This window comes from Charadrius vociferus, unplaced genomic scaffold (genome assembly GCF_000708025.1).
Source record: "Charadrius vociferus isolate BGI_N301 unplaced genomic scaffold, ASM70802v2 scaffold536, whole genome shotgun sequence".
In the NCBI taxonomy this organism is placed as follows: domain Eukaryota; kingdom Metazoa; phylum Chordata; class Aves; order Charadriiformes; family Charadriidae; genus Charadrius; species Charadrius vociferus.
This window is the reverse complement of record NW_009648807.1, coordinates 50212-66719: the sequence shown is the minus strand read 5'-3', so window position 1 is coordinate 66719 and position 16508 is coordinate 50212. Positions and strand designations below refer to the sequence as shown.

Below are 16508 nucleotides of genomic sequence, written 5' to 3'. Positions count from 1 at the left end.
GATGTACAGGCCCAATTTCTTACCAGACACACAGAGCTTGCACACTGTACACAGTTGTCAAACATTAACAGAGAAAGGTATGCTACATACCCACAGAATAAAATCAATAAAGGGCTCCCCCTCCCCTTAAAAGTACACGCATCACAAGAAAAGGAATTACTCAAAGACAGTATTTATAGTGGAGTTTAAATGCACCAAAAACCCGTATGTAGTCTCACAGAGGTAAGAATCCTTTGAAAGAATTTTTTAAATCTTCACATGTATACTCTCCCGTATTATTATTCATATCAAATCCTGTAGATTTTTAAATACAAACAAGCAGAATTTAAAAAAATAACTACCAATGGTATCTGTTTTCAAAATCCAAACATCCTACAATAACTTGACATTATCCTTTGATACAATCTTACTAATAATCAGTGTAACAGCAAAACCAGACACCAGTATATTGAACAGCCTTAGAAAGGAGTCTGTTAAACGCTTTAGTCATCCCATTTTGATGCTGATTTCTTATTGGAAAGCTTCATAAAAAATGGAATAAGCATACAGAAGCTTGTAAACCTTAACAAATTTTAAAATATTTACTCTGTATTCTTCTTTCAACAGAGGGAGTGACAATAAAACTAAACCAGAAAGTAACGAAAATTCAACCCAAAATACAACCCCAAGTTCAACTCCCTCTGTTGTCCATATTGAAAAAAACCCCAAAAAACATAGTGGTGATGAGGTATGATAACATGCAGCATCGCTACAGCAATGCATATCTCTACAGAGTTACTTGACTGGCATTGACTTCAAGAAGCTAAGTCATTAAACCTGCATGGACTAAGATAAGATTGACTGGAGTTGTTCAGCTGAAAAGCGGAGGCAGGCCTTGGATTTCAGAAAACATGGTAATATAAGGTTTCTTCATATTGAGCTGCTTACTAAAAGTCATCAGATGAAAACACCAGTAGTCTGCATCTACCTATGACAATTTTTCTAAGCTGGCATGTACAGCTTTGGAAAGAGATGAAAGGACATCCATGGTATGAATGTTTCACTTTTTAGGGATTTCTGTTAACCATCCTGCAGGCCCTGAACTCACCCTTTGACACTACATCCCAGTGTTTAAATAACAATATCAATGATTTTTCAGTTCTCAGAAGGACATTTGCAAATACATTTTACCTTTTTCTCCATGTTTTGAAGTGTAATGCAGGAGTGAATATATCTTGTTCGTATCTCACAAAGTTCAGAGGACCCTTTGCAGAATGCTACTATAAACAACTGTCGTTTTCACTGTAGACCTTTGCTCCCAACAAGGTATTGGGCTGCTCCAGCTTCCACAAGCCCGTACGGTGATGCTGCTATTCCAGGTTAGAAGCTGGATAATGAGAACACCAGGGAGCAGTATGCATACTGAAGGCTTCTTCTGAGCTTGAGGATCCAGGCTTTTATGAATAGCCACCAGGGAGCTTGGGAGAAGATACTGATTATGCCTGTTGGCAAGACTTTAACTTTTTAACTTCCGCAACGTCTCTGAGGTAAACTCTAATTACAATGATTCAGGCAAAATAAGGTGGGAGTTCTATATCTGGGAGGCGCAAGGCAAAATTACTCAAGATCAGTTGTTGATTTACTAGAGAAATGTAGTTCAACACTGGGCACAGTCTGATTAGCAGTGTCACCATTAAGATTTTCTAAAAATCCTCCTTGGCAACAAATGAAGATGGTGCTTTTGTAATACTGATTAAGCAGGTTTTGTTTATCCTAATTTTCAGCATCTATACTTAACACAGATTATTGGTGAATTATGATTCTCTCAACCACAGATGTATATTTTAAAAAGCTGTGAGACTGTAAACAAACAAACAAGCCTTGTCTTTAAAATAAATGTAAATGAAAACACAAACTGTTAGAGGAAGACAACAGAAAAAGCAGAGTTTTGCAGAAAAGTGTGGAAACGAACAAATGTGAGACATGGTGCTCTCAGGACTTCCACAGCACTAGACCTTAAGAAGCTTTATGTCTTTATTAAAGACAGTGATTGAATTTTCTAAAATCTTCCTCAAGAACTGTTTCTTGATGTAGTATGTCAAACAACTTTCTAACACGACACTAGTTTTGAACCCTAAGCACAGATTTAAATTACAAAGAATTCATGCCAGATGTCTTGAAATAAACCTCATCTACTCCACAGAGAGACATCATCAAGCCTGGTAGAAATAAAATTAGAACAGGAAGTTTTGCTTTACTTGGTGGGGTTATGGATGAACGTTGCTCCACCTGAGTTATAAATGGAATTCTGTACCTTATTCTTAAGATATTTTCACAAGCAAAGCACAGGGAATAATAAATTTAAAAAAAAAAAAAAAAGATTCCAAAGTACCTGCATGCTCTACTAATGAGAATATTGAGGAAAAGTGAGAGAAAATGGGGCAAAAAAGTAAAAACAAAACAAGATACCAAAAAACCACCTCCACACCCCCCCCCAACAACACAATTAATAGCTGTCAATAAAAAATCGGTGGCTGTGATACTTCCACACCATTTGATTTGTGAGGAACACCCAAGAACGCACACCCAGTGTAACGAGTAAATGCTGGACTTGGGGATATAGCAAATGAGCTTACTGTATTTCTTATTAAGAGTATAAATTACTGCTGGCTGCCTACCATTTCATGGACTGCATGGGTGGAAGGGAATCAAGGGCAGCTTCTCATCCCATGGTCTTTGAAAATCTAAGTGGTGAAGACTAAGTAGCTTCTGAAACCTAACATCCAGCTCATGGTTTCAATGTGACAGTGTATATCACAGGACAATTTTTTCCCTTAAGCCATATTGTAAAAATATCACAGAATGAAAGCAACCTAATGAGAAGGAGTATAGATAACTGCTTACTTGTAAATTAGAAATCCAAATAATATCTGGAACACTCAACAACCGCACATTGGCTGATTAATTCCTACATATGTATTGGAAAACTATTAATTTTGTTAATCCAACAATACAATACCTTAAATAAGCTATTGCCAAACTCTATAAGAAGCCGTCAATATGGCTGATTACTGAGTCTTGTAGATTGTATGTATAATTAAGATTCTAAATTTTCCCCAAGATGTGAATTTAAATATGACAACTTTAAGATGTTCTACACATACAGAATTTAAAACCTGATGATGTTCCGTTTCAGAAACCATTACCTCAAGCTATGTTTACAAAGAAGCAAAGAACTTCAGCATATCACCAAAGAAGCAGAAAGAAAAATGTCAAGATTTAATTAAAACAGTTGAGATGCAACTCAAATGCTTTAAACAAGTGCATTGCTCCTAACAGAAAATAATTTCAACATAAGGCAGCTGATAGAAAGCAAAATAAAACGAAGTTAAAACAGTAGGAGTAAAATCGAAATATAGGCATTCGTAAGTAGAGGTTTATTTAGAGACTTATTTATCCCAACACAAACTCTATGACAGGACTGTTGCTCTCTTTCGTATGACTGGAACCTATAGGAATTAAATACACAAACATATATATACATGCACTTTTCTCTTCCACGTACATGTACTTATTAAAAAATCCTGTCTAAATTTTCTTAGTTTGGGATATGATTAATGCAGCCTATCAGAAGCCAGATGGTGCAAAACCAGAGCCATCAATCAAAATGAAAAGACCACTGAGTGCTATCCAGAGCGATGTGCTCTCAAATGGAATTTCTGGTCACAGACCCTAACACGCGATGTGCAGGGGAAGCCATAAATATCACGGCACTGCCCCCGAGGAACAGCCAGAAACACATCAGGCTTTGTTAGGCAAAAAACCTGGAGAAGTAGTACTTGCTGCTGTAGGCTCTGATTGAGAAAGGCTCTGCAAGCCAAATATATGTACGTTAAATAAAAAATCAAAAGCAAGCTCTTTAATGAGTTTAATAATGTTTGCACTGATGATGGTATCTGTCAAACCGTGCACTTGCCATTTGATTTAATATGGGAATGTGCCATACATTAACAAAGCAGCTGCCACTGTCTGTCTGACACGTGAATTGGTATTTAATGTCTGTTCCTGCACAGGACTTACAAAATGGTTCGTATTTTCAGCTTTATATTACACATTTTCTGCAAATGTTCTTTGGAAAACAAGGTTGAGGTTTGCAATGTAAACCAGTGACGGCTTATGTCTTGTAAGGTTTTGTACCAAGCAGGCCTTTTATATAAAAAATAAGCTTGTAAAAATAAAATACATGAAGGAGCATAGTTTGCCATACACATGGCTCATAAACGATGCTAGCAATATTAAAGGAGATGCGAAAATGAGCAGCAGTAAGAACACATAGGTATTTTTCCCTGGAAAAAGCATGACAGTATGAAATAAAGGATTTGTCAGCATGACTGCTTGTATTTGCAACCTGAAGTGTTTTATCACAACACCCCTCTTATGTGTGCTACATATATCAAATTTCACAGAAATATATTTTGAAAAAAAAATCTCACGGTGTGTTTTAAAGACCTTTGTCAACTACTTGCATATCCATCTTTTTTTCTATAAGGCTAAATGACTAGGTATGATTATCGTGACTGTATGAGGAAAGGGTGAAAGAAAATTTAAACATCACCTAAAGCAGCATTTATACAAACTGAAATGCCATCTTTGAAGATGAACCTCTTAGCTGCTTTCACTGATATTAGAAAATGCCACATTTATCTCAAAGCAATTATAATGTTCCTCTTCCTTTAAGGAGATATAAACCCTCCATTTTTATCCTGATGGATGATGAGATACCAAACCTTACATTTGCTATTGGCCCCACAAGCCTCTTATGCTTCAGATAATGCAAATCAAATAGAGGCAGTCTCTAGAATTACAGGAAGAAGCTACAGCTTCTTGGAAAGATGATTTTTTTTGACGTTGGAATCTCGCCAAAATTGGAAATAATGAAGTAAATTCCAAAGAGGACGGCTGCCATACAAGCCTCTCAAGCTGGAGCCTTTCCCTTAAAAAAATGCATGGAAGGACGGATAATTTATTTTATCCATCTTTGGATGGATAAAGTATTTTGGATGAAAACTATTTTATGTCCATAAAATACCAGAATACAGAGGAAAAATAATACTAAAGAACATGCCATATTTAAGGACTGAAATATGCTTTCTTAACGTGCATTTATAACAAAATCCAGGTTTGTGCCTCTCTTCCCACTGACAGCACCACTCCTTCCTTCTGATACACTAAAGCTCAAGTACTGCTGGAATTGAATAATGTGTTTTAGATGCTTTCTTCTGCCCTGAACTGGGACCTAAACCTCCATTGTATGTCTACACTGCAGAGTGAACTCAAAGTCTACTGACTCTGAGCTTCCACCCTTGAACTAAATTTGAAGGTCTTTTAAACCCACCCTAATTTACACGAGTAGAGTGTATGTTAGTATCTGGGTAATTTAACTGAATGTTGCTAGTTTTTCTGTAAGCATGCATACTAAATCACCACAGCACTGACATGCTTCAGTGCTCATCCTGCAATTCTCAAAAAGGATGAGCAATTGGTAAAAAGCACAGGATGATTTTCTGGTTACATCTGAATACAAACACCCTCTCTGCCCTAAGACCATGAGCCCTTCCCTCAGACACAGGCAGATTGAGTGCAAGACCACTGAGAGCACATTTGTAAGTACCCCAAATTTCACATGTAGCTGAGACAGATGCTTTGCTGCAGGTGACAATCACCGAGACCAACTATGCAAAATCCCCATGGGTAGGTAGCAGATTCTGAGACTCCTCCTCCGTCTGCCCTTCAGAGCACTTGAGCTCACGCTGAGGGTGGCCTAACTGTGCTGTGCCGACAGACAGCAGGGGAACAAGTTTCTTGTGTAGAACCATCTAAACCCCAAATTCTCTCTATAGTTTTACATGGTCATTTTACTCAGACTTGTCTTTTCAACTGTATGATAACTAACCTTTCTTCACTTCTTTTTGAAGTTGGATATAGTAAAGAGAGGAAATTATAACAAAATAAAAACTACAGGAGAGTTTCTAGTTCCAAGTGTTTAAATGACAGCAGAGGATGGAATCATAGCCAGCGCTGATTGGGAAAAATGTGATCCCATCCTTCTCTGACTTACTTGAAATACATCAGATTGATTCCAAGTATCATCCAGAAACAAATCTCAAATCAAAGTTTTTGCTGATGATGGGTTTTCGTGTGTGTGTGCATGTGTGTGTGTGCATATATGTAAGGCTATGCAGAAGAATATTAAAACAGGGTAAGGAGATCAACATTTCCATACTCTTATTAACAGACACCAATCCAGAAAATACCCACCTGCTTCACAGCTTTATATCAAAGCATCATTAAAACAAACTTTTAAACAGGAATAAGGAAGAAGAAGAGTAAATGGAGAATGTTCACTCCATGCAAGAAAGTAAAAATCTTACCTAAAATCTACAGGTAATAAAAGCATTGATGCAAACTTTAACATCTAGAACTTTAAATAACACGCCAAATTAACTCAAATACACAGAAAGACTGTAGCAACTTTATGAGCAAACCCAACAATTTTTCTACAATGACAAGACAGGGAACAGACCGTAAAGCTACTTGTCATATCCATTAGCAAAGCACCCAAAACTTGGGTCTCTGGATATATGATCAATTAAAAGCAAACAAGCTCAAGAGCTTGGTCACAGGAATGCTTAGGTCAAGAGCAAAGTTTCAATTCTTGAATAGTGAAGAACTCTACTACCACCTCTGTGGATGGGTTCCCATAGTACTGCGCTCATGCATAGCTACACAAGCTGCACTGATGCCTTCCCCACCGACAGCAACACCGTTTCCCACTGCCACTTGAATGCTATGACAAAGTACAGCTGTAGATCCTACGGGGCTCCATAAAGATATGCAGGAAAAAACCAAGAAAAACGGAAGGGCAGGTGAATGAAAGTAAATTGAGAGAGAATACGTTAACGCCCGAACAAGATATTAAACCAAGAATGTTTAGGTAGAAAGAAACAGAAAAAAGAAGGTAGACTACACAGAGATGAAATGAACTTTTTGGGAGGATAATGCTATATACCAGATAGCATTTGCATGCTGTATCAAGGAGAAAAACCATGAAGTGAATGACCACTATTTTCATGATTATTTAACTGAAAAAATGTATAGCTGTATAGCTATACAGCTGTATAGGGGGGATTACATCAGCTTATTTCTTAAAACTGTTCTCAAGATCATTAATGAAGACATCTCAATAACGTATCGGTACCTGCAAAACCTCATGAAACACCTAAGCCTGTGCATCATCATATAGCATTACCTGTGTGTATAGACGTAAACGTGATTTGACAAACTATTGTAAATAGTTTTTTAGAAAGATCGTTTTAAAAAGATAGAAAAATATCTGTTTAACCTAAAACAGGAAAAGCCTCCCTTCTGGTTGATAATTAAGGTAACAATCCCAAACAATTTGGTTAGCATAAGACAGGGTTAGATGCTTTAAATATCGAATTACAACAAAAGTTACTAGCATTGAATACAGTTTTAACCAAAGTATTAAGCATATATAAACTACCTGTTTGTATGCATTTTAGGGTTTTTTTTGCAAAACAAAACCAACAAACAAACCATTGGTTTTACAGCAATAAATTCAGGAATTGGGTTTTTTGTTTTTTCATTTTCTGGATGCAATATATACTTCAAGTAAGATTTCAAGTCTTTTGCGTCAACATTTTGGCTCTAGAATTAAGACCGAGCAGATCGGCCTTTTTCCATACAACCTATTCAAGAGGGAAGTAAGCCCTTCTGTTGCATTGCCTTCCTTGTTTCTTCTCCTGTTCTCTACAAAACCCTGAAACAATTTTTGGTATCTGAACAGCAGCTTCTAAACTGTTAGCTCGCTTTGTGTTACAGATGGCATAAACCTCAATGCAGCAAAGAGTTAAGTGAAGAAAAATCAGCAGCTTTTCAGGCCATTAGATTCTCTTCACTATCACCAAGTAATGTTCAAGTATGCCATTAGCACAAGGCCGCTGCACTGCTCTTCCAAACAGAAATTGCTTTTCTCTTTCAGTAGTCTTCTTTGAAGCCTCACATCATATCAAGAGCACAAAACAGCTTTATGTAACCCCCTCCAAAAAGCAGTTCTGAACACGAAGGAAGGGAAAAGAGAAGAATGGATGTAGGTTACAATAAGAATATTTCCATAAAACGCGGTCATATCTGACATCTAAGCTATTAAATTAAACCTGAAATCTATTTTGAGGCAGGAGATAGCAAAAGGCTCTGCCTCTTTTCAGCAATAACCTAGAAATCTTTTTCATCTTACAGAAGAACAATTCAAAGCACCTGCTTTAGGAAATTCAGACTATGGCTTATATCACAGGCATTGCAACCTCGCAGCTGCCTTATGATTTAGTACAATGCTGTTCCTGAAATAAATGGAAAGCAGGTTAAAATGATTTTTGTTATTTTCCAGAATCATATACCCAAGTCATTACCCCCAAAATCTGAAGGCTGAGACAGTATCTCAAAATGACTTTATTTTTTTCTCGCTCAAAAGTACAACCTACCCGTTCATGGCACTTCCACTGCACACGCACAACTTACACAACAGTTAATATCTGAGAAACATGACTGTCCTTAGGAAAAATAACAAGTAGTGCCTGTGTTTTTCAGCAGTTCTGAAATTTCCCATTTCCAGACTCCAAAAAGTATCCAAACCTGGTTTACCTAAACATGCTAGCTGCCATGCCTCATTTGTAAAACAAACCACTGCCTAATGCCAGTGGCTATGAAAAATGGCCAGCAACAAACACAGAAGCAGAAGACGGCAAAGTCTGGGAGGTCAGCAACTACTGAAAAGGTAGGAGCAGAGATTAGTGAAAGAAGTAAACCTTACCTGCTAGATATGTTTAATGCTGCCTCTATGTTTTAGTCTTTCACTAGCTTCTTTTAAGAAACTACTCTCATAGCAACACTTCCAACTCTACAAGTGCCCAAATTTCAATTTACATGTCCTGGCATGTAATCACATCATACCACAGTGCAGACACACCTTCAAAACCAAAGTTTTCTGGATCTAATTAACAGAGTAGTATGGTGATGCCTGCCATTAGAAAGTTAGCCAGCATCAGGCATTTTAGAGTTGTTTCTTTCAGTAGACATCAGAATTTCTTATGTTCAATTTTGCCTATTTGTGAAGGGTGCACAGAAAGTCCAGCTTCCCTCAACATGGGAGAAAAATGAAAGGAAGCAGCTCATTGGTAGGAGAACTGGTCCCAACAGAACCACTCAACTTCCCATCTCCCCATGTTTCTGCTGTTTAACTAAGCAATTCTCACCACAGTGAAGACACTTTCGCTGGTTGTCAGTGCCACCACTTGGTTGCCCTGCCACAGCCTACAGTCCCCAGAGGCCTCCAGCTACAGCACAGGGGCTGGAAGCAGTGCAGGACTTGATACGTTTTGCTACCAAAGCCAACTGACTCCAATCGCTCACCCCTTACCTGGGACCTTCCTCTTCCTTTTGGACACTTCATGTTTCACGCAGTTGTCCATAAAAATTTCCAATGTCACAGCCTTGATCATTAATATTTTGTTTTAGTGTCAATGAAAACCACATAGACCAGACAGATATGCCTCCATAGGCAATGCCAACAGAGATCCTACCTGTTTGACAGTGGCTCCTGTCTGTTTCATTACTAAAACACAGTTTCACCCCCTCACTACTTACAGTCTCTTTCAATGTGTAGTAGTATAATTTTTTAATTTTTCTGACTTACAAATGCCTCAAACTCTCTAGAGGAGCTACACAACCCAGCAGAAGAAAGAGGTGCCCTTCAACCACAGTTTAATGATGCTGACGTTAGATTATTTCTTTTCTGTTAAAAATTGGAGCAAGATTCTGTGCACTATTGAAATAATTGGTTGAAAACAATTATCATGGTAAGTCTGCAAGTGACATCAGTCATTAGCACCTTAGCTTTAAGAATAGCCATACATAATCTTGTTATTAATCTTCCTTGAGTCAGTTATGCACACATCTACCTTTATCAAAGCCAACGGAATACAGGACATCACCTCCCTGCCTCCTGAAATTGCTTACCAGGCTAAGAGCTAGCCACAAAAACCCCCAAAACACGTCCTCCGCCACGAAAAAAAAACCAAAAGAAAGCTTTTTGTCACTTAATTGTGTATTTTAATACAATGCTCCATATAATTTGCCAATCACACAGGCACTGTCTATGGGGTTTTAGTATTTTGAGTGTTTTAACATTTCCAGAATGCATTAATAAAGAACATTTTAGAGCATGAGGCTTAAAGATTTTACAATTATTTTAGTAGTATTGCATTAACTAGAGCGCATTTTGAAATAGTAATTTTTTTTTTTAATCCTGAGCACTTTCAACTTGGAAAAAAAATCTCTCAAAAATATTTTCAAATCACATGAACATTGACTTTATTTCTTACTTGGTTGGAGATAGCATATGCTAAAATAAACCCTAACACTGTTAGACATGACCTTATTTTTTCATAGATCATGCCCTACTCTTGAGCAAGAGATTCAGGTTGCAAAAAGGCAGACACGAATCCAGAGCTGAGTTTTAAGCACAACTCTCAGAGGATTTCTTACTGTAACAGCACAATGCTGCCAGAGGCATGTATGGACATGCCCTAAGGTCTCTCTTTCTGGCTATCCTCTCAAGAAGGCAGAGCAGCAAAATGAATAGTAGTTCTGCTATCCTGTGTTTACTATATGTAAAAAAATCCTTTTGCAGAGAATAAATTGAAGATTATGGTTTTAAACAACTGCTCCAGGACTAGACTGAATACTTAACTCATCTGACAAAAAGAAGAAAAGGAACTAGGGCTCTGTGCTGCTGAATTTGGACAGTCCTCATATTGGATCCTGAAGCTCATATTAAGCTTCTCAAACCTGTTGTTTTGACCAGGTAACCTGCTATCACAACTGCCTTAATAGCTTTCAAGAAACTGGGTCACAAGTTTTAAAGGGCAAACATCATTTGGGAGAAAGATACTAAGGGAGTTAAACATCCACTGCAGGCAGAATAAAAATCCTTGCTGTGTGCAATGTGTAACCTCACAGTGCGCACATAAAAAAGTTTCAGCAGAAATTACTTCTGTGCAAACATAATCTTTCATTAAATGAGCTAGTAGGAAATTGGCCAGATAATAGCTAAGGGTAAAAAGAGCACGCCTCAAGTATCATCTTTTTAATTTTAAATCACTAAAACTGTGTTTGGCACAGCTTTATGAGGATGACAGTTTTATCTTATTTTTCTAATAGTCCTAGAAAAAGGTAAACTATACATATAATTGGAAGAGCTGTTCTATTGCAAACTAGAGAAAAGTTACACAGCAGTAAGAACTTGACTCTCAAGAAAGCCAGACTACACATAGTCCTATTCTACATAAACACAGGAAAAAGCAAATATTTCAGATGAAGGAATGGCTTCGTCTACAATTAGAGTTCTATGTATTTTTACACATGCTAACCGAAACAACTTTAAACAAATGACAATCAAACATCCACCTGGAACAGCTTTTCATAATCACGATATATCTCAGCATTTCCTAAATAATTACTTAGTTTTGAAAAGAGTGAATTTTAGGAGATATTTATTTATTTTAACAACAAGAAAAGATATGTGAGAAAAGTGAGCTTTTTGCATGTGTCTGACATCAAGAGTTCAATATATTTGCCAGGCATTCAAGACCAATGCTACAACGAGCTTTGTCAGCGGTACGGTATCTGAAAGACCCAGAGATTCCGTAGCAAGAGCCTCCGCAGGCACTATGGTGACACTTGGTGAAAGAGAACATGATCGAGTTCCCCTGGATAAGTATACAACCAAAGGGCAATTATTGAGATTTGCCGTTGTATGATTTCATCTGAACAATAAGGGCAACTAGATGGCAAACTATAGATATTTAGGCATTAAAGAATACAGGAGCTTAACTACTCTTCCTCTGCTATCAGCACAGGCATAGTATCTCTCACTTTTCCACCCCTTTTACATAAAGGAATTTAAAAGCTCTGTCCCTTCTGCTGCTGAATTAAGGCCTCACTAGATAGAAGATAAGACTCCACACCTGCAAGTGGAAGGAAAAGAAAACCCTTGCTTTCCCCCTCCGTAAAAGAGCTGGCTTTTCACCTGGGAATGCAGAACCATAGACATTTAAAACATTTTTCAGGATGCAGTAACTTGCACTAGGCAGGCAAATATAAATTGAGGTAGAATTTCCAGGAATAGCTATTATTTCTAATAGCTATTGGTCTCTTGAACAAGCATAAATATTAATAAAGTTTGTAAGATTAGTTTAGTTACTCCATCAAAACATAACTTTCTGGTTTAGTGAGTGAAGCACAAGCTTGGAAGAATGAACATTTTCTGATTAATTTTTCTCTTTTCTATGCGATATCCCCTCACAAAAGGATGACGTAGTATCAAATCTTGCTAGACAGTCCTGTTCCAGTCACTGTAGTTCAGGAGTTTCCTTTTAAATCTGTTTTTACTACTACTACCAAGCTCCAACTTATCCTTTAAGGTTCTCTCTTTTCTACTTGAGAAAAGTTATCAGAGAAAAACCTTTTAATCAACCAACTGAGAATCCCGGAAGCCAGTAATTCAAGTCATTCGTGCCATGATCCTGCATCACTAACACTTTCATAAAGCCATCATAAAATCTCTTTTTTATGCTTACTGAAAATAATCTACAAAATAGCAAACACCCCACCCCCTCAAAACCAACCCTTTTGCCATTTAAATCAGACAAAACAGAACTAGAGTAAAACTAATATAAACCTCTACTTGAAATAACTGTATTTTCAACCAATGCTGATTACTGTTAGATTTAATGTAAAAATTAAAAGCCCTCCCCTGGACGCAACAATTGTGAAATTGACATCTGAGGAGGAAATTAAAAGCACAGAGTAAGAAATCTGCAATGAATTTGTTGCAGCCACTACAAATAGGAAGTAGCAGAAGGAAAGCCTTCACTGTCAAATGGAAAATAAGGAAAGATCGTCTTTTTAATAAACTTTCATTTGTCCTTTTTCCCCCCTTTTACTCTCAGATATAAATGCAGAATGTTCATGGAAGCAGCAAAATAGTGTAGCTTCAAAAAATCACTCATCAAATAATTGTGCTACTTTTAATAATTTATTAAAGGTCCTAAAACAAAGATCAAAAGGGAATATATCTAAGCATTTATATTCAATTCCACATCGCCTGATGACTAATTTGTAAAGAGTGCACAAGTCTTCACAACTGAAGCCAAAATCATTTGAGGACACTTTGATATAATGCCACAAAGGATGTGAGCAGGAAGGCAGTAGCAGTATCAAATGGCCAAGCTCCATTAAAAGTGCTAATAAAAGAATAATGGAATTTCCTTGTACTATGAATAAAAAGTGTTTGGCACAGGAGAATTTAGACATGGAGGGGAATATCAAAGCTGCTGGTTCATCAATTGCTTCTCCTTATTAGATCTCAATTGACTTACTATTACATTTACCTTAAAATGTTTCAACTCAAAAAAGCAATGATTCCATTCAAAATCTTGTCACACTAATTTCTTCCTTTATTCTTCATGTTTCTCAATTTTCACATGCCCTGAATATCTGCTTTATTTATAAATAATGCAAATCTATCTATAAAAAAGAATACTTTGAAGTGATGGATTTAACTTGAAATGATATATAATTATCAAAACTGTAGCCTATACCTACTGTTTGACAATGGTTTTTAAGTTGTAAATTTTCAAGTTGCTGGTAACTATGTAACTCTCATAGCAGCGACCTACATGATAAATTTAATCCGTTAATATTTATACAATGTATTTCTTTCTCATAGACATAGGTGTAGTTGCACACATACACACATGCTCATACTTAGAGATGGGTGCACACATATACACACTTCTGCCAATTTCTTCCCCCGAATACAAGAGCTAACTAATTTTTACAACGTATAGCTATTTGGTACATGGCCAGGAAAAGAAAGGGTAGAGTTCAGAACTTTCCTTTGCAATGTCTAAACAAAAAAAAAATGTTTCAAATCTTTGTTTTTTGAAATGGATACTTGCACTTTGCAAAACAGAAGCAGCAAAGACAGCGATCTCATACAGCTGACAAATTGTTAAAGGATTTAGTACACTTGCTTAACATGCCAACAGATGCATCCAAGATAGGAGGAAGTCCCCGAAAATATCTACAAACCTACTTAGCTCGCCTTCAATCTGCTGCTTAATGCTCTCTTTTGCATAATGGCTACAAAAACCCCATGACAAATAGTTATAGCACAGAAATGATCTCTGTCTCCTGGTTCTCCAAAATCTTCTTTAAACAGCATTAATTTTTTATTTCACATTGCAATGTCTTTAGGGAAGTGATCTTCTTTATTCACCCTATAGTACAGGATATAATAAACAAGGTTCTTTTTTACTAGGGTTCCCAGACTTGACAAACAAGGATCAAGTTATAATGAAGATGTGCATTTCTTCTTCTTCCTCCAGACAACCATCAGGCTTGTTACCAAAGCAGCCTCTTCCAATGATGCTTCCAGAATCAATAGATAATTCATTAGCATCATATATCTCGGGGCCTAATTGACACAACAGGCTAAGCAACATACTCAAGGGTAACAGTTTCTAAATAGAGAGGAAAAAAAGAGAGGAATCTAATACCACATATGGTCACTTTGCAGGATTTAGTGTCAGTCTATAAATTATACTTCTATGAGGTTAATGTGAGTCATTGGTTTCACAAATGAGAAAATGAAGCTTTTCAAGCTTGGCTTGAAGAAACAAAGAAACATTTGTATGATAGCATAATTTAAGTAACACGAATACCCTAGCACTTTCAATTTTATAATTTCCTATCATTTTTGCATTAAACATGACATATAGTTAACACGAACGTTTGGAATTATTCTTAACAACAAACATAGGTAGTATATTTTTTTCTTACCTTATGATCATATGGATTGTATGAATGAAACAGCTGGGACAGATCCTTTGTTCTCTGTTTTTTCTGAAAAGTAATATTAATAAATAAACTGTATTAGAAAAGTTAAAGGAAAAGGAAAGTCACTACTGATTTAAAAAACTGTATGCAGGTACAAACACATTCTCTCCCCACTTTGTTAATGGAACTGTAGGTATGAAGAGCAGTGTATGCAGATTAAGGATATTAAATAACACAGGAAATGATTAACATATATATTAACAATGTTAAGAACATATCCGTAATAAATAATAAACACTAATCTATGGAACAGCAGTGGAATGTGTAAACAATTCAGATTTGTTTTAATTTCGGCACAATAAATCATAAATAATGTTTTAGAAAACAGATAACAAAACTTGAAGATTAGGCTCCAATCTTGCAAAGACTTGTCTACTATTCTAGCATGTACATGCAGTCTTGCTTTATAGCAGATTAGGTTTAAAGGAAGTCAGTTTAAAGAAGAACAATTTATTATTTTTCGATTTCTTTTGATGCTAATACTCTCATTGCCTTGATTGTGGAAAATTAATAGGTGGCATGCCATTTAATGCCAAGCAAAGGGAAAAAAACTCCTTCTGTTAAGAGTAAAGTTCAAAGACAAAACCTGCTTAATCCAGCTTCTACTGAAATCAATGAAAGAGCTTTCAGTGATTTTAGCAGATGTTAAATAGAATCTCTCAGCTGCATCCTATGGAGGAGGGGCAGGGAGAGGAGAAAAACACCCTTCATCTTTAATGCAGGGATGAGTCACAAGTAAGTTCAAAGTTTTATTATGTCAAAATTGATGTTGACTTATCTCATAGCTTGGGAAGGCAGAGTATTGCATGTTGGAAACTGTGTAAAGGGGAGACAACTACAAGAACTCCTTGCTTGTAGTCTGGTACTGTTGTCTTATTTTAGCCATCAGTTCTTTGAAAGTAGTTTTCCGACTAAACTGGTAGGATCTCTTCATGTTTCCAGCATGCTGGGAACTAAATAGACAGCTGCATGTCTGCAGTATTTATTTTAACTTCTGGAAACTATTGGACAATTTAGTAATTTTTGATGATGCAAAAGGGACTATGTATTTTCTTTCTTCACACAGCTTTTATTTTCAGTGAAATGTTCAGATGCAGCAACTTCGTCATAAAAGCTATAACTTTAGTTACTAGTACAAATTTATGACAGCTAGATATTTCTCAGTCATTAAAGGTATCAGATTAATATTACTACTTCTGTGAGGTCACTGTTCCTCTTCAAACAAGAACGATAAATTCAGTATGAGGAGGTTACTTCTGTCATAGACAATTCTATTACCACGAGTAATACCTAACAGGACTTGTTTTTCTGAGTTTACTAAGGGCCTTTAAAACTAACAGAAGTGATATTAAAAAAGACGTATCTGTTAGTATAGACTTTCTCAGCAATCGAACATGCCTTTGCCAAAGAAAAGATCTCACATAGTAGAGGAACCTTTGCCCTTTAACCGCCATTAATACGTCTTTTATTTCCAATGGGAAAAAACCAAC

The 16508-nt window shown here is 36.6% G+C and overlaps 1 protein-coding gene across 1 annotated transcript in view; it reads right to left on the bottom strand.

Moving 5' to 3' along the window:
- The window catches only part of CDKAL1 (CDK5 regulatory subunit associated protein 1-like 1), a gene marked incomplete at its 5' end in the record, with an annotated part of 137223 nt that overhangs the window by 74357 nt on the left and 46358 nt on the right, over nucleotides 1-16508 (bottom strand). The window contains one exon of the mRNA XM_009886841.1: nucleotides 14962-15024. Coding sequence (XP_009885143.1) covers nucleotides 14962-15024 — 63 coding nt within the window. The remainder of the gene's footprint in view (nucleotides 1-14961; nucleotides 15025-16508) is intronic.